Here is a 23079-nt window from a genome sequence, read left to right on the forward strand (position 1 = left end):
GTTCGTGTTCGTTTTACAGTTTTTGGGACAAGCTCATTAAGACAGCAATAAATTTTTTGATAAAAGAGCTCCAGGGCATTATTGACATCCCCAGCGACTCCCAAATCACTCCAATCAATTCCGAGGAAGTTATCATATAAAACTCTAAGATCAGCTCTCTTAAAATTATAGAAAATATTTTCTTCTTTACAAGTATTACATTTCTTGCTCTTGACGTCATTAATTCTTATGAGTAAAGATGGATGAACTGCTTCCTCCTCCACCAAAGAATCAGAGCAACCCTCCACTGTGCAAAGCTCAGAATCAGACGAGATGACAAGATCCAATATCCTACCTTGAGAATTCCTAATAGAATTAATTTGATGCCAGTCGAAAAATTCCAACAGGTGAATAAACTGACTTAGTCTACTGGATGAGGCAGAATTAACTGAATAAGAAGTAAACTCGGGGATATTAAAGTCACCCAAAACAAGTACTCTTTGATTATATTAATAGGTTAAAGTAGATAAATATTCAAAAATATCTTTATATACCTGGGAGTTGAGTCCGGGCGGTATATATAATAAAATAATAAACAAGACAGAAAACCCAAGAATCAACTTAGTTCCTACAATCTCGACCATATTAATAAGATTTTGAGGTAGCTTTAAATTTAAGTTAATGACCGAAAATGTTTGCTTCACGGCTAAAATAACACCGCCACCCCTCTTCTCTCTCATCTCTGCATAGTTACGATCACAGCGGTACACCGAATATTCATTTGGAAATAGTTCTGACGAAAAAATGCCATCATTCAGCCAAGACTCCGATATCGCAATAACATCGAAGTCCGTCGATACAACCGCGTTAAAAAACAACTTAGTTTTTGAACGAAGTCCCCTGGCATTCTGATAGAATATACGAAGGTCGGTGGTACTGGTACATTCGCTCTGTGATTGCTCAACCGACTGCAGCCGATGACGCTCACGAGTGTCGTGAGAGGAGGAGGCCGCGATGTCCGTCCTCGGTAATTGCTATAGGGTGCCCCCAAACACATCCGATTTATATTTCGCATTGGCTTGTTTGAATGCGTAGCAGCTAGAATAATTCCACACTGCATGATTGACTGCAATATTTAATTTATATTAATTTTTTAAGGCAACGCAATTATTACATTTGTAATTACTATCGATCGCTGCGACAGAACAAGCTTTAAGTTCATGTGCCCCTGCGCAAAGTGGACAAACTGTATCACCCCTGCAAAATTTCACAGAATGACCAAAACTGTTACATTTAAAACAGCGTGTTATTGATGTTGAATCAGAAATAATGCAATTGTCGAGACCTACAACGATTTTTTTTAAGATCTATCAACCGCTTATATGTAACATTATCCAACTGCAACAATATCCAATAATCCAATTATACATACATATAAAGACCTTTCTCATTATTACGATGTAGGTGCAAGTGGACCCGTACCTAGAAGACTCCCTCTGCTCCTTCTGCAACGTCCAGCAAGGCCCGTACTTTTGCCGCAACGGGGCCTGCTTCAGATACTTTTGCCGCCCGTGCTGGGTCTACTATCACGACTCGGGACTGATGCGGTCTCACACCCCCATGAGTCGCAACTCCAAGAACAACCAACTCGGTTTGGAATTTCCATCGAACGCCGTCGCTACCATTTAAAAGGTACATTACGTTGAAACTCAACAGCGACGAATACCAAAAACGGAATTATTTATTCGGTGTCACAACACCCCTTAAATGTATGTTTGTTTTTTCCTTCATAGTTTATTTTTCTAATATCGGATAATAAAGTGATTACTTTCGGACTAAGACGAAAGTAGTAAGTTAGTTTTGTGAAAATAAAGTTACCGTTCCGTTAGGGAACGTTTTTTTTTTTTGAAACAAAGCCCCCAGGGCCATTTGTTGTTTGTATTTTTCGTTATATTTTTATAGTTTTTAAGGTTACCAATGTTACTAGTTAGGAATTTGAGTCAAGATTTATACAGATAAATCTTAGCAAAGTCCGATAATTATTTACTTAGTTCTAAGTATTGATTTGTGCGTTGGCTTCGTTTAAACTTGTTTTTGAAACGATAAATGCCTTTTCTTACTAAATTTAAATAAAATTAATACAAGGAAAATAATTAACCACTTATTATCATTAAGAAAACAGCATAATTGAACATGGCTACACTGTAGCAAGTTTGCCTTAGCAGTCTAATTTCTTTATGTACATTAAATGGTTACAAGAAAGAGGGAGATTTAGTTAGCACCAATCTTTAAGTATAATACTATCGATTTGCATCTAAAGTGAGGGGTAGTATAGGATAAGTATTTCAATAAATTGAGTTAAAAATTCTTTACTCGATTACTTTGTATAATTCAATTAAGAAATAACGCGACGCCAAGTGAGAGCTAATTTTAAGTGTCATAACCCTCTTCGCCAAGATGCTAAGTTATGTTTTTCCAACTAAAATACTTTGTGGCATTTTTAAAATTTATAACTTATATGTATATTTACTTATTTCTCTGATTGGCACATTTAATTTTGACATACCAAGCTGTAAATAATTGAGTTCCAGATTCGAGAGGCGTGGAAATTCTCTTTTAAAGCTGTGTACCGGCCCTGCGTCACGGCAACTCTAACACCTTAAGAGAGAACAATCATGAACTAGAAATCATTATTAGCGTGTTAATTTTTGTTAAAAATAAATTGAGTCATAGAATTGACTAATATACTGGGTGTCCATGATGAGAAGAATTATTTAATAGAGTTTCGTTCATTTTCTGGGTAAACAATTATCTTACTATCTAAAAAAAATATTACAGAGGTCTTGTTTTCTTGTAAATTTCATTTGCCAGTTTTTAAGAGTGTCCAGAGCAAAATCCAGAAATTACTCGGCTCAAAAACTGGATAAATCCTTACTCAAGAACACATAGAATGGTATAAACTTTTTTAAAAATATCTTGTTGTACTTTTCCAGCCTGTTCAATTTATCGAAAAAGTATTCCATTCTTTCAGTGGAGTTGTAAGATTAGGGAAATTAAACACATTTATTCTCCCTCCGCTCAGAATACCTTAATTACAAAAATAACATACATTTCGAACATAAAAATGTTTATCTTTTATCTTCAGGTGTTCAGATTTTAGACGTTTTTGCTATTAAGGTTCAAACCAAAACCTTTGGGTCAATTACGACTTCTCTCTCATTCTGAAATCCTCAGGATGAACATTTTTTTTTCCAAACGTATGGGACATTACAACGAATTTTGTAATTTTACTTGCGTGCGTTTGAGTCACCTTATAGAAAAAACCTATTTACCATTTTCCCACACACCACCACTGATTTTTGGTGCGTTTTTTAAAATTACTCATAAATAATCATCAAAGCATTATAAAAATGTGCAATTACACTCTCGAAGGGGGACAATTTATAGACAAAACATGCATTAAAGTTATTATTTTAATTCTTTTGGATTAATTTTAATAATAGTCAAACCAATGTGGCGTTTTGTGGGTAAATTTGTCAAGCATTAAAGGAAATTATTGGTTTCTTGCTAACGTTTCGAGTTATATTTAATCCATCTTCAGGCATCAAAATCTTTCTTTTTTCTCGCGTTAAAATGCGAAAAATACATATCACAAGTATAAAACACGCATGTATCCAAGTATTAGTCCAGTTAGAATATAATGAAAGAAACTATATGAAGTAAACAAACCTGTAGACTAGTAGAAAAGCTCAGTACTGACTCAAGTTTTTTATATACCTGTGATATGTATTAATCCAAGTATATTAGTTAGTTTAGTTATATTAGTAACTCAAAGTATTTCGCTCATCCTCCACTATATTTATTTAAAATACTATTAATCCAACATGTTTCGGACATATAAGATGTCCATCATCACGGATAACAAATTAAGAGGTTCTGTGAATTCATCTTATAAGTTCTAGAGCCTCAGACAAGGTTAAAATACATAAGAAAGGGACAAAACTTTAAAAAGACTTACAAAACTTAAAACTATATAATTAACAATAGGTCAATAATTGAATACCTGCCCCGAACAAAGTTGTAAACATCAAAAAGAACATTTTACAGGAAAAGTTTTTTTTGTATACTAATAGTAATTATCGAAATATAAAGACCTACATCATTTATTAAATCATATTGACGTATATTAATCCACTATTTGGGCAAAAATAATTAATTTGATTCATAACAGTGGTGAAATAAAGAGAATAATAGCCGTTCATCAGAACAAGGTTGTAATATCATAGAACAAGGTTGTAACAGGGTGGTTACAACTTTGTTCAAGTGTAAATGCATGTGTGTAGATGGATGTGCGTGGGTGTGTGGATATGTGGTGTTAGCATGTATGTGTGTGAGTCTCTAAAGATGATGAGAAGTAAGTAAACATAACATTTTTTAGATTTTTTATATTAAATTTAATGAACTCATTACATTTAAGGATAAAATAAGCCATTACATTTTAATCGTCACTTAGCAAATTATTGTAAAATTCCCTGTATTCCAATGGAATAAATTTGCACATGTCTAACAAATTTTCCTTTTTCTCTTTTTTGATAGGAAGAACAGTGTTGTATAAGTTTGGGAGTGTCTCGAGCTCTACTCTCACTGGAGGAAGGCATCTATTTCGAAAACCCCTCATTTTTTTTGACATAGAATAAGTTGCTCATATTTGCAAGATATTGTGAGACACTCTTGCACGTATGGTTGTGGGGTCATCTTTTGTAATTTGGAGCCAAACGACCTCGGTTATTTTAAATGCTGAATCCTTTTTCTGTGACGATTCAATCAGAGAAAGATTCTTGAAGTCATTATTTTCCATACTGCACACAAGAAAAGGCTTCGAAGTTCGTGCATTTGCTATAACTTCTATCCACTGCCGAGGATGATAAACAGAAGCCGTTTTTTTCTTTCTTTTTATCAATGCAAAGTCACGGTCGCAAGGGAAAAAGCTGTGACCACTTGTTAAAAATGTTTGTTGAACAGATGAGAAGTACTTCATAGTAACAAGATACTGATAAAGAGATATCATTCTCCAGTTATTATTTTGCTCAACGCATCTGTCCGACCAAACAATAAGTTTTCTGTCTGTCGCAATATTTTCCATAGGTTTAAAATGTGTCGAAACATATTTAAGTAAACACGATGCTATTTCAGCGGACCCTCTTTTAGCTACGCTTTCATGCCAAAAACACATGAAAACATCATTTGTGCCCCTATCGTGAACGGCTTGATTATAGCAGGAGTAGTGTCTTTGATAAAAGACGGAAGAGTGCTTCAAAGTCGGACAGAAAAGAACCTGCTGCAGATCAGTACATAAGACTATTATATTTTTATTTTCTTTTGCTAGTTTAATGTCATTACTCAGTGCAGAATATGCCTTTTCTGCTCGCCTGTGGTGGATTTCACTTTCACAAGAGATATTATTTTTTTCTTCTTCCGATCGTGCTTTAATAAGTTTAACATAGAATTTATCACAATAATGGCAAGTATCAGACCTTGGTGTACCGAATCTTAAATTGAAATCAGACCTGAATATATCCCTGTATAGCTTCTCGCTGCATTTAACTTCTGGATGTTTGCCATCTGCTTTAACGTTACAAAATAAACATCTGCTTTAACGTTAAATCGGGACTAAGGCACAATTTTTCGGTCCGACCTCTTGCATAGTGACTTTCTTGTTTAGGAAAACTCTCGATATGTCCTTTAATTAAATCCTTAATAGTGTCTGGTATAGCTGTAGGCCTGTTTGAATGTCTTTCTCTTTTATCTTCTAGTGGCTCGTTAAATTTTAATTTTAAGTTAAATTTTAGCTTTTGTAGGCGCCTTGGTGTAATTTTTAAAACGTAACATAATGTTTTTTGACATACCTGTACCTTTGGTATTTCTTGATTTTCAACGGGTAGATAATATTTTACGCTACATTGTCTTCTGGAAATATCTTCATCCACATACCTTCGTTTAATATTAACAATATCCATACACTGTTGCGCAAGCATTCTTGTCTGATTGTCATAGTTTAAATTATAAAAATCTTTAAATGCCTTTTGTTTATTCGCCAAAGTAATATTTTGGCATTCATATTTACAGCGACAAACGCGTACCTGAAAAAAAAACAATCATTTTATAACCGCTCATTAAAAACACTCAGAAACATGGGTGATGGTTACAACGTTTTTTTACTCACATCATCAACAGCGATTTTTCCAGGAATGGCAACATTTCTTTTACTTATATATGGCCGTCCACTGTCCCTCAAGCTTTTTCTTTTAATATCTTTCCATTCGGTAATGTTTATTTTACGCTTTCGGCCTTTATTCAGCTGCTTTTATGCAGCAGAGTTAAAACGCACAGCACTTGACTCCATTTTGCAACAAACTAAACAAACACACAGAGCAAACCTATTATTGTTACAACCTTGTTCAGGCCGATGCAATGTTCGCAAACTAAAATGACCCATAATAATATACATGTTAAAGTCGATTGCAGTAAAAACGGCTATATTATGTCGGTTACAACGTTATTCCATGTTTACCATCGTTTCTAAAATATTATTGGTTACAACCTTGTTCGGGGCAGGTATTCAATTGACCTATTGATTATTGACCTATTGTTAATTATGTAGTTTTAGGTTTTTGCAAAACCCAAGTTTTGTCCCTTTCTCATGTATTTAAATGTATTTTAACCTTGTCTGAGGCACTAGAACTTAAGATAAATTATAAGATAAATTGACAGAACCCCTTAATTTGTTATCCCTGATGGTGGACATGCTATATGTCTGAAACATGTAGGATTAATAGCTTTTTAAATAAATTTAGTGGAGGATGACCGAAATACTTTTAGTTAACCATTGATCTACTATTAACTCTTCTTTATAATTCGAAATCTTTGCAACAAATAGTTTCCTTTAGCACTTATAACCCACTATTTACCCATAAATCGTCACGTCTGATATGATTATAATTTACAATGTTTTAGAACATTCTAGGCAAAAAATAAAAATCATAATCTAATAAGGCAACAAATAAACGTTGTAATGGAACAATTTTTATATTAGAACATTGTAGCAGAATTAACAATAAATTGCTACAGTTGGTAGACAACAATTCGATACGACAAAATTAATTGTGCGCCAAAAAACGAACATAATGAGAAAAGAGATAAAAATTAATAAAGGAATATTTTAGTTTGGCACTAATCATAAGTATTTATATGACTATTCAGTTGGTTATCAAATAATTCCTTTGCCTCATCGGTGATTATTAGTGAAATAAGTGAAAATAAATTCTATCAAAAAAATAAGTTCCGAATGAAGCTAACGCAAAACAAAACCTTAGCATTAACAAAAAACTAAATAATCAAATTATTTCTTAAAAAAAGAAAATCTTGACAGAACGCGAAAAGTACTGTCAAATAAGGTCGAAACAATATTCCTCATTTCGAGTCTTTTCCCAAACTCACATTTTGTACGATATGAAGTGTATATTTTTGACAGATGGTTGGCTAAATATTTAACCTGGTAGTTCTGTAATGGCACAAAAACTAAACTGTTTAAACTACATGGTGTCCCATAAGAAAATTCATTTTTAATTAAAAAAAATTGTCCAAATAATGTTCGTAGAAATTAAATCAATTCTGTGCTTAAGTTCACGCATAGTGTCAAGATTATTACAGTAAAATATATCATTTTGTAAAAAATCGGGTGGAGTAAGCTCACGACTTCGGGGAGGCCATCAGATAGCGCCTCCGCGAAAAATCACTTTTGCAGGAAACACTTCCATTACAAATCATTTATTTACAATTTAAAGTCTTTACAAATGTCATACAGTAACATTCGAAATATGACGTAGTTTTTAATATTTATAACAAATTGTAAACTAACCTAAAGGAACTCATGTACAAATCCATTGCCCAATCTAATACAAGTGTTGATTCTAACTAAACTAATAGAAAAACAATAAAAGTCTATGAACGTTCTAGGTATGTCACGTCATCTACACAAACCGATGAAAAGAATTTAATCAGTCATTGCTGTGTTTGAAGTAAATTGGCACAGCAGGCGGGATGAGACGTCTATACCAGAGAAAATTAAGTAAAGGAAAAAGTAATCCTAGAAAAATTTCTATAACCAAATTTGAGTGCTGGTATCTGACAATTGCTTTATAAGCGGAATTCCAACTATCGCCCATGAATATTGAGCTATATTTTCAGCTTTAGTGAAAATAAGGTTTTTATAATTCACATAAATAGGTGAAGAACTCTGTGAATTTGAGTTAAAGTAGTACTAGCCATCTTCACTATACTCATGACATCGTGTGTATTAAAACATAAAGACATTCCAAACCTTTATGCTTCTATGATTGCTACTTCACCTCACCCGATATTCTAGTAATTCCTAGAACAGCCAAGAATAATTTCTTTGAGTCAGATGTATAAAACTGAGAGCCAGGAATTGTTAAATGTCACCATTAGAAGAACTCGAGCACAAATCCAAGGTATGGGGGGCCAGCTAATGTAACCGCTAGAATTAAATCTAGGTTACTCGGAGACTTTATTAATGATTTTCAGATAGAGGTAACGTTAATTTATTTATTATAGATTTGATCGTTAAATCGGGTTCTTGCCACCAAGTTATTCGTACCCGCAAGTGTTCAGTTACCTGCCTATTTAATCCCCAGGGAATAATATAATCAGGGTAAAAGCCATTAAAAGCTTTATTTTAAAATTAAAAAAAAATATTTTATTTAAGGAAGTTACAAAATTGGAAAAAATAGAGATAAACAACAACGGAGTATAAGAGTAGTAAATAAAAATGTCAAAGTTACGGAAAGATACAAAACAAAATACTAAATTGAGATTAGTATTTAGTTGGGCTTTATAAGTATTTACTAGATTTATAGGTGTATAAAGGGCGGGGATTAATGTAACGGTTCCCAGGGTAAATCATCGTTCCTACTAGAGTGATTTAAATGTAAAGAAAAAAAAATATCAAGATCGGAACAGAGAAAATATAGAGAGAATAGAAAAAAAAATAAATAAAATAAAAAGAAAAAAAATGGTACAATAGCGACAATAGCCAGAAAAATCTCAAAAAAACAATAAGGTCTACATGTTTACCTTGTAGTCTGGTTTTGGTAATTCGCGGGCACAAACTAACTCTTCCGCACTAGTGATCAAGACTGACTCCCCCCTAGGGTGTTTAATTATTCAATTTATATCCTCTACACTGATGTGGTGGCTTGGTTTATCCAAAAAAAAAATAATGATTCAATAATTAAAAGAAATTGCGTACGTGCCGTGGGTGGTCATTGGCAAAATTTAGATGTGATTGACGAAAGATTTAGGTGAAGACTTTCTTTGGCGGCCACTAGAGTAATTAAAAGACAGAGAGCTTTTAACGGGAAGCGCGTGAGGCTAATTAACCCGTAACCTTTCGTTATTTTCGGCGAATTTGATTTGACACTCGTTTAACGCATTCGGATATAACAATAATTATTGTTTTCTACGAAATACTTTTTAAACAAAAATATGTTTTTTTTTCTTATCTGGTAAATTATATGAAAATTCAAAAAAAAAAATAAATTTTTTCTGTTCTTTGAAAGGAATGAGAAAATTAGAACCGCTTTGTTACACTAAAACTACCCGTCTTAGCTGCTTTATTCACTTAAAATACTCGGATACAAGGCAAATGATAAACGACGAATTCCTCGAACTCTGAACGTAATTTATTCATACTTGAGTTACAAATGATAGAGAAAACAAATAAACACATAAAATACACAGTTATTGGGAGTATTTAACAAACATCAAACACAGCATAAAGAAACCAGCAGTCGCACTTCAATAAAAATACATTGGCTTGAATAAGCGAGTTCGGTGCATGTGTACTAACGCAGGCGAGGCATTTTTGCTTATAGTAGGGATGCCGCTGACACTCGCTACGGTCCACGCGGCTTTTGCCTTGGCTAGAGCCGGACTTAAACATTTTTTTAGATGTTATTATCTTGTAAAATAAAAATACCTACATAGTACAAATATTGATTTTTTAATATAAATAAAGTTCATACATTAACAAAATATTTAAACAAAAATAAACATCGCATTTCTACATCTAACAACGACGATATAGAAGAATACGTGCAGGAAGTTAATTAGGTATGTACCATAAATTTAAGAGACCATTCTTTGAGTAATTTTAAAACAAAAAGTTCATATAAACATATGTCCAGAAATTCTTCGTTCTCAATATACAGGGTGTTAAAATTTAACAACAACTAAAATATATGCCACTGACTTTTGTGCAATTTTTATTATGTTCTGTGGATTATACAAATAAAACTTTTCTGTCTCTTGAATTTTTTTCGTATCTTGCTTAGTTAATAATAAATTCCAAATGAAACTTTTCCCCAAATTCCTTGTGTGATCCAGGGATATGCAATTAAGTGGACTTTTTTTTTTCTCGAAAAATAAGCGAGATACGAAAAAGTTGTATTTGTATTTGAGTAAATCAAATAAGATATGAAAAATGGCACAAAATTCAGGTGCCCCAATTTTTTTGCCACAAATATTTCTTTAGGTCCCGTTCGAGATTACACTGAACCTAATAAATTTAATCATGTTAGGGGTAAATTAGCTCCTTAATGTTATAAATAACACCGCCAGAGAACTTGCGGACCTATGTTCATATGAACTTTTTGTCTTAAAATTACTCAAACAATCGCCTGTTAAATAATTTATGGTACATACTTAATTAACATCCTGTATAGTAACGCTTTTAGATTAACATCTGACTACATAGTAGTTTAAGGATAACTAATTATACAAATAAAGTAATATTTCAAAACAAATAGAAACTCTTAGGCCAATAAATAAAGACAAATAGTTGGCAACAATTCAAAACAATTCTAACATCTGCGAATTTTTGTTATATTATTAAGTACCAACTAAAGTATATAATTTTGCAACTCTTTTAAATATGGCAACACTGTTAAAATGGCAGAAATATAAATAATGTCCTTAAAAATCCAAAAAAAAAATATTACATTGCTGCAACTTTAATTGATGCTTAATTATGTTATTTAAGCCATACAGCCAAATTTGCAGCTATTAAAAACTTTGGCAAAGTCAATTATTTTGCTTCATTAATAATTTTTGACATACCCCTCTTTTAATACAAAAGTTTTTATAAAAAACGCTACGCTTTGTAAAAATGCTATTAAAATAGTCACTAAGTACGGCGCTGAACTAGGCGATACACCTATGAACACAGTTCGATAAACAGTGAGCTCGGCATCCGGAGAACATGGCTGCGGCATGGCTAAGGATGCTATTAGTTCGCTTACATTTTCGAGCCGAGTGAGACTGCTGGTTTCTTTATGCTGTGCATCAAACTTAAAATTTTTATGAGTAACCGCATGATTACAGAGGGCCAAAACACGGCGGCCGCGCGACGCTACTTAATCGTTTATTAAATCGATGACAATAGACGACCAGTGTTGCCAGGTCCAAAATTTTTATTCCTCTAAAAAAAATTCCCTAGATTTTCCCTAGATATAAAATTGGCTATATATTGACAAATTAAAACAATTGTTTTTTACTAATCCTTTAATTAGGTATATACTTATTTTAAAATACAGATGTAAGAATAAAAACTGCTAATACATATAATACAGCTTAAAAACTAATAAACTAATACTTAAATATGTTTTTCAATTAAAAATAAAATGTCTTCTCAGCAAAAAAAATATATACTTTAAAAAAATTAATTAATTAATATTTAATTATACAAAAATAATGTTTAATTTTTTATTTCTTTAATCGTTATAAATTTGGTCATTTAGCATTGCGACCATTTCTTTCGGAATTACAAATTCAAAACAGAAGTATTTTTTGTTAAATTTTTAGAATGATCTTTAATGTTTTTGTTGATAGGCGGTTACGTATTTTTGATTAATTTAAATTAATTTCGGAAAAAATCCGTTCTACTGTAGCACTACAATGCGGCAAACAAAGTAGACTGAACACAAAATTGCATAAATTGGGAAATATGGGATTATTATCTCCGTCTTTAAATTTGCTAACTGCTATCCAAAAATCTACCAAACTTTCATTCTCAAGTGTATGCAATTCTACATTTTGTAGCTCACGCCACTCTCGATCTAAGTCATTTATTGTGTCTTGTTTGACTAAATTAGGAAACAGCATTCCCAATGGAGCATTGTATTTTTTATCAACCACTGATTTAGGATCAAGCAAATTTAATTGTTTTATTATTTTTGAGGCTGATCTTTAAAATTAAATCTTTTTTAAATTTGCTCACGTCCTTCAATAAGAAAAGCCAAACAGTGTTTCCTAAAATTCAATAACTCACCAGCCTCCATTTTATGTAAATTATTTTGGATTTTAGCAGTGACTATCCCCCCATGGTATAAATCTTCTATTTTCATAAAATTACGGGGATTTTCACAATTTATGTTTTCGATATCTGTTGAATTAATATATTCACTTTTTAAATAACAACCTAATATTGTCTTTAAAATGGTACAAACTCTTTGCTATAGAAAAGGTATTTTAATATTTTCCGATTGCATCTCTAAATTTAAGCTATTGAAAAGTGGTAAGTTAAAATCTAAAAATTCTAAATACATTAAAAAAGAAGGGTTTCGTAAGTTATTTAAAATTTGTTCAGCATTTTGTATTTTGTCAAGTAAATTTGCATTAGTAAAATATAACACCAACGCATTATATTGCTCTATAAGTCTTTTTACCACAGCAAGAAGAGATAGCCATCTGGTTTGGCTGGGGTGTAAGATTTTATGGGGTTTAATTTCCAAATATTTCTGGAAAGTCGTTAAATAGCCTGTCTTTTAAAACTATTTTTTAAAAATGAATATATATCTCTAGCGGTATTCTCAATAAAGGAGGGCAGTTTCTCACATGCATAATTTGCACACAATGCAAATGAGTGACAAATACACCTCATTATAAATAGGTTTGGGATGTCAACTTTAAATAATATAGATAGAGAATGGCGCGAACCCATCATAACACTTGTTCCATCTGCCGCAAAACCAATCATATTGTCTTTATATGGAATATTATTTTCTATAAAGAAACTCGATACAGCGGCATATAGGGCATCAGCAGTTGCTAGCGGCACTTGCAGTAAGCCCAAAAAGAGATTAACCATACTTTTTTTCTTTATCAAACAGCCTTACTACCATAGCCAGGTGTTTAATATCCTCCTGATCCGTAGATTCGTCCAATATAAGCGAAAATTTAGTTTTTCTTAAAATATCTAATAACTTCTCAAAACAGTATTTTCCTTAGTTCTGCTTTAGTTCTTCCGCATGTAACTTTTTTTTACAATATCGGAGTCCGGATATATTTCGCGATTTAGCTTTGCTAGTTGATCTAATGCATTAAAAGAAAAATTATGCTCCACTGCATAAGATGCTAACCTAATTTCAGCCTCCTTAACCTTTTGATTTAATGACAGTTTTTGCTGTAATGTAGGCATGTTAGACAAAGTTTGCTGCCTGGTTAACCCCTTCGAATTTTCCTTATGTTTTTTTCCCTTGAAGTGTTTTTCTATTTCTGACTTACCACATACAAAGTCTTTGTTGCACGCCTTACAATAGCCAAAAGTAGATTCTTTCTTACTTTTTGTGAGCCACTTCCTAAACCGCTCATCCTGTTCCCACTTATCTTGGTAATGTTGTATATAGCCTAGGTTTTTTTTCTCTTTTTTACTACCCTTGGCTTCTGCGACGCTGAATCCGAATCACTAGAGCTAGACGAAATCTGGCGATATGTTGAAGCCATTATAATTTGCTGTTTTAGCTTTAGAATAAAATAAAATTTACATTAATTTTAGCAACAAACAACTTTTGGTTTACATATACCTGCAAGTCCTGCAACTCTGACACTTATCAATATAATAATAAGACAAATGTAAAATATTACTCGTAAAAAACGACGCACCACTTTAAAAAATAATTACTTATACAACTCACAACGCCTTAATGCTTGATGGTTTGTTCTAATAAAAAACCCGACGAAATCACGAAAATAATACTCCGAACCCTCTGTGAACTGTCACCACTTACCGGGACGGCTCTTTTTAAAGGCGCACACGGCACATACACTGCAATTTTAATGTCCAGTTAAACCGTTCGTGTAAAATTATTCGGTCAAAGTTGCATTCTGTATGTGCAAAATGCGTATGGGCAATTTCTGTAGTATTAAAATACGTACCTAGATATAATTATTTTACCGGAATTTTACCTAAAAAAAAAATCCCTAGATTATTAAAAATTTCCCTTTTTCCCAGAGGCAACCAATTTTTCCCTAGATTTCGGAAAATTCCCTAGCAATGGCAACCCTGTAGACGACTGACTTATTGTTCGCGGGGCGGGGAAATAACAGCGCATAATTATAAATAGATTGACAGATGAGCGCTGTTGCCACTAAACTAATTATGAAATTAGGGGAAAATAATACTGTCCCGAACACAAGGCCTAATTTAATTCAAGTGTTAAGAGAATGAATGAAACATAAGTAATGGTACTGTAACTGGGAGAAAAACAACAAGAGTGTATAAACTTGTTAGTTAGATTAGACCATTTACGTAAACACAATGCAAAGATTTTAATCGGTCATTGCTGTTTTTTAATTAAATTGACACAGTAGGAGTGATGAAAACTCTACCAGGGATAACGTTATTCAAGTAGTTACGATAAAGCGATTTAAACATAAATCCGCCATCCTAGAAAAATTAATGTAAACCGACTTACCTGCAGGTATTTGTGTGCATACACAGAGAAACGTGCTGTCCAGATAGTTTAGGTAACAAATCAAGTATCGATAAGAAAAGTATTCTTTTCCACACCTCTTCATACGATAATAGCAAGCAACTTAAGGTAATGTGCCTATCAATTTTTGTAGTGTGATGTCACGACTATCCAGTTTTGAATGCCGGATTTTAAGTTCTTTGGAAAATGAAGTGGTTTTAATGGTCGTTTCTTACGGTAACAAATTACAAACTAACTTAAAGGATCTCGTGTACAAATCCTATGCCTAATTTAATACAAGTGTTCCATCCTAGGATAATTAATGTAAAATGATTTACATACTTTTTGATGAAAACGGATTTGATAATAAAACTCCAACTGTCATTTATGGATAATCGCAAGCCTTCATATAGGGAGCCAGCAAAGTAAATATGAGTTAAACAGTCTTTACCATCTATCTTAGTGAAAAAATCTATGAGTTGAGCGATTACTCCCTCTAGCTCTAAAGAATCAGCAATGAAAGTGGCAATCAGGATAATTTATGAACATTAATTGGTGTGGAAAGATTTGCATTTTTGTAACCGAAATCTGGTTTTCTAGCAAAACTTCACAATACCCCCGTAACCTCTAAACTATTAACGATTATTCCTTTTAGCATCTCTGTTGGAATTAGGTCTAAATTATCAATAATGGAAGTTTCAGTTAGTGAAAATAGGGTTTTATAATTTACATGGGAAAGCAAAAACTCTATTAATTTGAAGTTCTGAATATTAGTATCAATTTTCTTCACACTCATGATAAGACATTTGGATGCTGTCTGAGGACTTTTGTGTATTCATTTTATAAATATTTTCAGCTTCTTTGGAGCATCCAGTAAAAGTGTTGTTAGAAACCTTTTGAAAAAGATCCACCAAGCAATAAAATAGATTCATTTTGTTAATACCGCCTTCTGATCATATGTATATCCTTAAGCATTACATCAATCATATCTCCAGAATTCATGCATAAAAACCGCACTCACATGATACAGCAATTTTGAATCCTAAGGTCTGCCAACTTGCTGGATTGAACTTTTTTTCTTTTGTACACAACAAAAATTCTAATTATACTAAAAACAAAGAAAAACTCGATGAAACATTAATCATGGCTTTGATCAGCTAAAATTTCTTGTAAGAATTTGTCTATAATTCTTAAAATGATTGTTGTTTCATGAATGCCGGCATTTTAAGATTGGGATTAGATAGCATAGCGAACTACGACGTTGTCAGATTGTAAATTATGCAAATTTTTTAAGTTAATTTGCTAATGCAGCGTTTTGCCATCCGTGGAGGTTCAATTAGCTGTCTGCGCGTCATAAAAATTATAATATCGGGAAAGGCGTGCAGACAGTACGGGACAATTTTATAGACAATATTACAATAGTGAATTATTAGAGCAATTCCTCTACAGGCTCCGAATAACCAATGACAATTTAATACTTGACAACATCCGGTGCATATAGCATACTGTACTGCGGCGTTGCCAAGTGTTTTCAGTTGGCCATATTGATAAGTTTGTTGGGCATGGGCATTTGAAACTCACCTAATATAAGAATCATTTTTATCAACGTAATCAACATTTGATAACGCGGTGGTGCTACATGCTGCCTAAAGTGCATAGAAATTTTTCAGTGGCTATACTAGTATTTGCGCTTGATTTCCGAAAAATGTTCTTCTTCTGCTTTGAAATCTATGCAAAATCTGTTTATCTTGAGTGTCCTTTTACATATTTTTAGTCATTTTGGCTCCATTGTATACTCTGCGACAGCTGCGAGTAAACTAAACAGACTCTTCGACAGCAACAGCAGCAAAACTGTTCATGGAAAAACTATTAAATCGCAATACTATATTTCGAGACCATTTATATGTATTTGTGACCCCATTCTTACTGATATACTACCTACAATACGAAAAATTCGAGTAATGGTACATTAACTTCGACATACACTATCGGACAAAAGTAGAGAAACTTTTTAAATTTGCGTTTTATTTGAATACTTCAAAACTAATGCAGTTCCACACATAATGAAAATCAACAATAATTGTTAAGACTTAATTTGTATAAAGTAAAATAAATTGTAGAAGAAAATCCTATGATTTAATTTAATTAAACAAAATATTTATGAGACAAAAGTAGAGAAACTAAATTTTATTCCAAAAGTACAAGTTATTTCTTATTTCTATCTTAAAAAAATTAATAGTAAGTAGAGTATCCCTTATTGGCAATCACCTCGCGGCATCGATTTGGCATGGATTCCAACAGTTTCATAATGGTTTCCTCTCCAATAGAATTCCAGGAATCTTGTAAAACTTTTATAAGATCATTTTTATTACTGATCTGATGTTGCCTTACACGCCGGTCTAGTTCCTCCCAGAGGTTTTCAATCGGGTTAAGATCGGGACTTTGCGCAGGAAAGTCCATAACCCTAATATTTTCCGATAAAAACCAATCTTTGACAACCTTTGATTTATGTTTGGGGTCGTTATCTTGTAGGAATATCCAAGTCAAAGGTAAATTATCCTCAGCAAAGGGTAGCATTACATTTTGTAGGATGTCTAAATACACAAATCGATCCATGATACCCTCAATGATGTGTAATGGTCCTGTACCGAACCCAGAGAAGCAACCCCATACCATGCAGGAGCCACCACCATGCTTTACCGTGGGCTGTGTATATCTTGGATCGAATCTTTTGCCTTGTGGTCGATGTACCCATGAGATTCCATCGGACCCAAACAAATTGAACTTACTTTCTTCTTCTTGCTAATAAACGGCTTTTTAGCGGCTCTTCTACTAAATAATCCTCCTTCCCTCAGTCGTCTTTGTATGGTCTTAGAACTAACATTAACACCAGGTAATTCACTTAAAATTTTATTTGCTGATTTGTGAGGATCAGACTGGGCAATTCTTTTTATCATCATTTCCATGTGTTTGGTTGTTTTTCTTGGGCGGCCACTTTTTTTAATGCTTTTTGTTGAATTTCGTGTTTTAAAATTAGAAATTGTCTTGCTAACAACGGACTTATGCAAATTAAGCGTTTTACTAATGTCCACTTGTCGTATACCACTCTTGTGTGCATCAACTATTTTTCTACGAAGGTCTTCAGACAAATATCTTCCGCGAGGCATGTTGATTAAAAAAACTATGCAAAACTATCAACAGAACTCACGTAAAGCGAACTAAATACTAAATTTGGACGATTGATATTTAGGTTTCTCTACTTATGTCCATCCGAAAATATTTGAATTCTTTTATTGTAAATAAACAACTGATAAGAGGCATGTAAAATGCGGTAAAAAAACGCAGTTGTTGAGAACTACAATATTTGTAGTAAATATTTAATTTAAATACATGGTTTCCGTAAATCAAAGAATTTTTAGAAGTTTCTCTACTTTTGTCCGATAGTGTAGGTAGATCGAGCAGTTTATTTCTGCAAGCGATTGCATTTTAGAACGCAGAATTCGAAAGGAATTAGGGGTCTTGAAAATTTCACCGTATATTCTGAGAACCATAAACTGTCCTAGTAGTCAGCCAGGTTTCTTTGAAGCAGAAGTTAAAAACTGAGACTCGCCAATTGTATTGGGGAATGTCACTATCTTGAAAGTTAATGCAAGCCTTCTAGTCAATCTATCATAATTAGGTTCAGTTAGGACTAAAGATGCAAACACATTTGTCTGCATACATAGAAGTGTATGCTCTCCAAATAGTTTAGATAATAAATCAATGTCTAGGTATTGTTTTCCACACTTCTTCATAAGTTAAAAATAAGCAATTTGAGATAATGTGGCGCTTAATCTACTGGTGTCATGGTAAAGTGTTGCCTACCCAGTTTTGAATTCTAGATTTGAAGTAATCACTCGTGATCGTTTATTACAAAGGAACGATAATACTCCACTTTGCAACAGCAAGTTTAAGCAGTAACCTTCGAAAAAAGAAGTGGTTTTAAGCATGGTTTCTTGTGATAAAGAATTACAAACTAACCGAAAGGAGCTTATGTACATATATTATGCCTGATTAAAAACAAGTGAGCCATCTTAGGATAATTCATGTAAAAATATGAATGCATAATTGAACTATCAAGTGAGCGATTATTCTCTCTAGTCCCTCCGTTGAAAGTGCCTCTAGAGTTGAAGGGTCTTTACCATCTACCTTAGAAAAATCATCTATGAATTCAATGATTCCCGTTGAAATAGCGTATCAGCGTAATAGAGTATCAGCAATGGAAGTGGCAGTCAGCTTTAATAGAAATAAGATTTGATAAATCATATGGAAAGGGCAAAAGTTCGAATGAATTTGTTTAAAATTTTTAGTAACCATCTTCATTATATTTATGACATCATCTATATAAAAATGAAAAGACATTTCCATTCTTGCATTAGTGATTGCCACTTCACCTTACTTGATTTTTTATTAATTCCTATCACAGCTAAGAATAATTTCTTTAAGTCAGATGTAAAAAACTGAGACTCTCGGAATCGTTGAATGTCAACACTAGAAGAATTCATGTACAAATCCAATCGCTAATCTAATACATGAGAATGAATAAAACATAAGTCATGCTGTTGTAACGAAACTAGAACATAAACAACAGAAGTTGATAAACGGTATATAAATGTCACATTATCTACATAAATCAATGCAAAGATTTTATCAGTCATTGCTGTTTTTGAGTAAATTGGCAAATCAGGAGAGATGGGATGTCTACCAGACAAAATTATATTCAATCAGTCACTATAAAACGATTCAATTCATTCTTAAATCAGCCATCTTAGAAAAACCATATAAACCAATTTGTATGCTGGTATCTGAGAATTGCTTTGCAAGCAGAACTATATCACACATGATGACAAAGTAATTAGTTCTTTAATTGACAGGACTTACATATTGTACACAGGAGAAGTCTTTTCTTCACATAAAAATGCTCATCCTCTAATTTCAGGAGTGATGCATTTCGGCAAGTATTCTGGCCATCATCAGACTCTAAAATACATTACAAACAGTTCAAAAACATTTACGAACATTTTTTCTGACAGGTGACATAAAAAAATACGGACAAAATCGTAAAACGCACATTCAAATTCTAAACAATAACAAATAATACTTGAATGGTTCATTGCACGATATCTAGTGAACAGTTAAAAATACAAATCTGCTAATCCCATATTGTTCAATTTTGTTGTAATTTTAACTGTTCACTAGATGTTGTGCTTGTATTGTTCAAGTATTGTTTGTTATTGTTTAGAATTTGTTTGTGTATTAAGTAACTTAACAATTTTGTCTGTATTTTTTGATGTCACCTGTCAGAAAAAATGTTCGTAAATGTTTTTGAACTGTTTGTAATGTATTTTAGAGTCTGATGATGGCAAGCAACACTTGCCGAAATGCATCACTCGTTAAATTAGAGGATTAGCATTTTATTTGTGGAGAAAAGACTTCCTCTACTAACTTTTCAATAAAAAATTACTTGTTAAACCTGGAAAGCTTATCAAAAAGTCTAAAAACATGGACATTTCTCAAATTTAAAAAAAAATTGAAAAACGCAAATAATTTACCCTAAAAACCTAAAATTAAATAAAAAATAATTTCAAACGCCTGGAAGATCTGAACAATGACTCCAAAATGCCGGAAAAAAAGAAGCCTTATTCCAAATACTTGAAATTATTCGATAAACTTGGAAAATTAAAAAAAATATTAAAAAAATTTCAAACTAAAAAAACAACAACAATACAAACTTAAAACCATAAAAAGCTAAAATTAAAAGATAAATTACTTCAAATACTCGGAAGACGTGGAAAAAAAGTCCAAAGTCCTAGAATAAAGCGGATATTTTATTTCAAATTCCTGGAATAATAATAAGAATTTATTTTAAAAATTCTGACTTCAAAAGCTGAAATGAATAACTTATTTTAAAACGTTAAAATTAAAAGATAAATTTTTTAAAATACAACTGTGTTTATTATTTCTATTAAAAATACCACAGTTTGTAAACGTACTTTTAATCTGTCATATCCTCAAGAAAATTGGGATAATATTAAATGGCTTAAATCCGCTTACAAAGTACAAAAATCGCTAATCGTTACCTAAAAGAACTTAATAATCTTATTAAGTTCACTGTATATGCGATTTTTGTTTTACAAGGACGTGATTTTTTTTACAATTAAGTTTCACACCATAATGTTCACTTGCGAGTACTACACGATCTGTTATTCTTTGTGGGTACTATCAGCGAATAGTATAATGTTGTCTACGTATCTGAGATTATGGATTATTTCGTACACATCGTCTCAAACTTGTAAATCTTCCCTGAATAACTTCTCTGAATATGTACGAAACAATAGGTGTGAAGGTAAACATCCCTATCCGACGCCTCTCTTTAAAAAATCTTGTTCTACCCATCCTATTGCCTTCTGGTTAAACCTCACGATGCTTTATAAAAATATCAAATCTTAATTTTTCGTCTTCAAATTTTACTTAAAGTCACATTTTTTGTATCAATGGACAAATCTACTGAACCTGAAAACAGCACCATCTAGGAGGCAACTAAAAATGAATTTTCTTATGGATTACCTGGTATAACTAAGTTGTTTTTTTTATCTATGCACCTAAATCGAATTAAGCGATTTGTTAAAACTTTCCTTCCTTCGCTTCGGTGTGAACTTTAAATAAATTTAGTTTTGCCAGTTTGCCAAAACAATTTATACTTAAACACGTGTTTCCCTAATCATGTTGGCACCTTCAGGAGAAGGCGTTTAAATAAAACGTTTTGAAAGACTATTTTACTTGTAAAAAATATGCAATGTTCTTGTACTTTTAGCATCGTGTATTATATTGTCTCGCTATTTTTTTTTTTTGATTTTAACTATTTTTCCTATTTTAAGCGGTTCATTTTACTTGAGAGTTTGGGAAAGGTTCGTGTCAATACGATTGCCAGTGGCAATAATTATTTTTATCGAGTATAATAATTATTATTATTAAGGTACATTATTAATTTTAAATATCAGAGGTCTTCTGGACAAAAAGACTTTCCACTGTTGTTTCCAAACGCATTTGTAATTTTTCACAAAGATGAAACAAAATATGTAGTTTTTGATACATAATTAACTTGAAATTTTAAAATTTTACGCGAAGATATAATTGTGTTTGTTTATAAAATAATAATATGCATTTTTCAAAATTACGATAAAACTTTTAAAAAAATCGCTTACATGATATCCCAAAGTCGAAGCTCATCATTGGGATCTTAGAAACAGTGAAAGATTCGAATAAAAACTTCCGGAAAAACCCCGGAAACCGTTTTCGTGTACTTGTTTCCTGGCTTTATGTTTACTGATTAAGAAAATCCACGATAACTCTTTTAGATTACCTTTACCCAGGTGATATCAGACTTAAAATTCGATGTTTTGGTTCTCTGAGACTATTATTATTATTAATCTTTTTTTTTTGCCTGGTATAAGTGCAGAACCTTTTGTTTTTTTTTAAATTTTTTTCCTATTGGAGTAATTTTAAAGCAATTTTAAATACCAATTATGAACATATAAACCTGATCAAATTAAATAAAAAACAAATTTTCCAAAAACAATATTTATTGTCAATTAAACAAAAAAAAATGTTTTACTTTAAAGACAAAAATGGAGAATCTTTTGGGTTTCATGCTTTATTTCACACTATTATACAGAAAATTTAAAAAAAAACATCATTAATTTGTGGCATAACCTTTGTTCCTTAGAACCTCAGCACGTCGTCTCGGCATGGATTCAAGAAAACTGTGAATAAATCATCTTTATTAGCATTTGCTTGTCTGACTTTTCTCTCTAGGTGCTCCCACAAGTTCTCAATGGGATTCAGGTCCGGACTTTGAGCTGACCACTTCAAAGCCCAAATTTGTTGAGAGGTAAAAAAAATTTACAATTTTGGATCGTTGTGTTTCGAATCGTTGTCATATCGAAATTAACAGTAAATTATCTTCAGCATATGGGTGCATATATCGTCGTCATTATCACGAAGTGGCGTAACAAATTTTTTGTCATTTTTCAGGAGATGCTTTTAAAGTTTTTCACGATCTTTGCTTCAATGCTAACGCAAATTCATTACAGCCACGGTGTTTCGTTTTGGACAGTAGTTATACAGGGTGTTTCACTTTTTTGTAGCAGGACTTTAACAGTATTTAGAAAAATTAATTTTAAGGTAGGTTTCTCATATAAATATTGATCGTCAAACTTTTTGTTTCTGAGAT

The 23079-nt window shown here is 32.4% G+C and overlaps 1 protein-coding gene across 3 annotated transcripts in view; it reads left to right on the forward strand.

Moving 5' to 3' along the window:
- Positions 1 to 20338, forward strand: part of LOC126734685 (cytoplasmic polyadenylation element-binding protein 1) — a 132828-nt gene extending 112490 nt beyond the window's left edge. For all 3 annotated transcript variants that reach the window (XM_050438394.1, XM_050438396.1, XM_050438395.1), the window contains one exon: positions 1444 to 20338. In XM_050438394.1, coding sequence (XP_050294351.1) covers positions 1444 to 1668 — 225 coding nt within the window. In that variant the 3' untranslated portion in view covers positions 1669 to 20338. The remainder of the gene's footprint in view (positions 1 to 1443) is intronic.
- The last annotated feature ends 2741 nt before the right edge of the window (positions 20339 to 23079 follow it).

This window comes from Anthonomus grandis, chromosome 3 (assembly GCF_022605725.1).
Source record: "Anthonomus grandis grandis chromosome 3, icAntGran1.3, whole genome shotgun sequence".
In the NCBI taxonomy this organism is placed as follows: domain Eukaryota; kingdom Metazoa; phylum Arthropoda; class Insecta; order Coleoptera; family Curculionidae; genus Anthonomus; species Anthonomus grandis.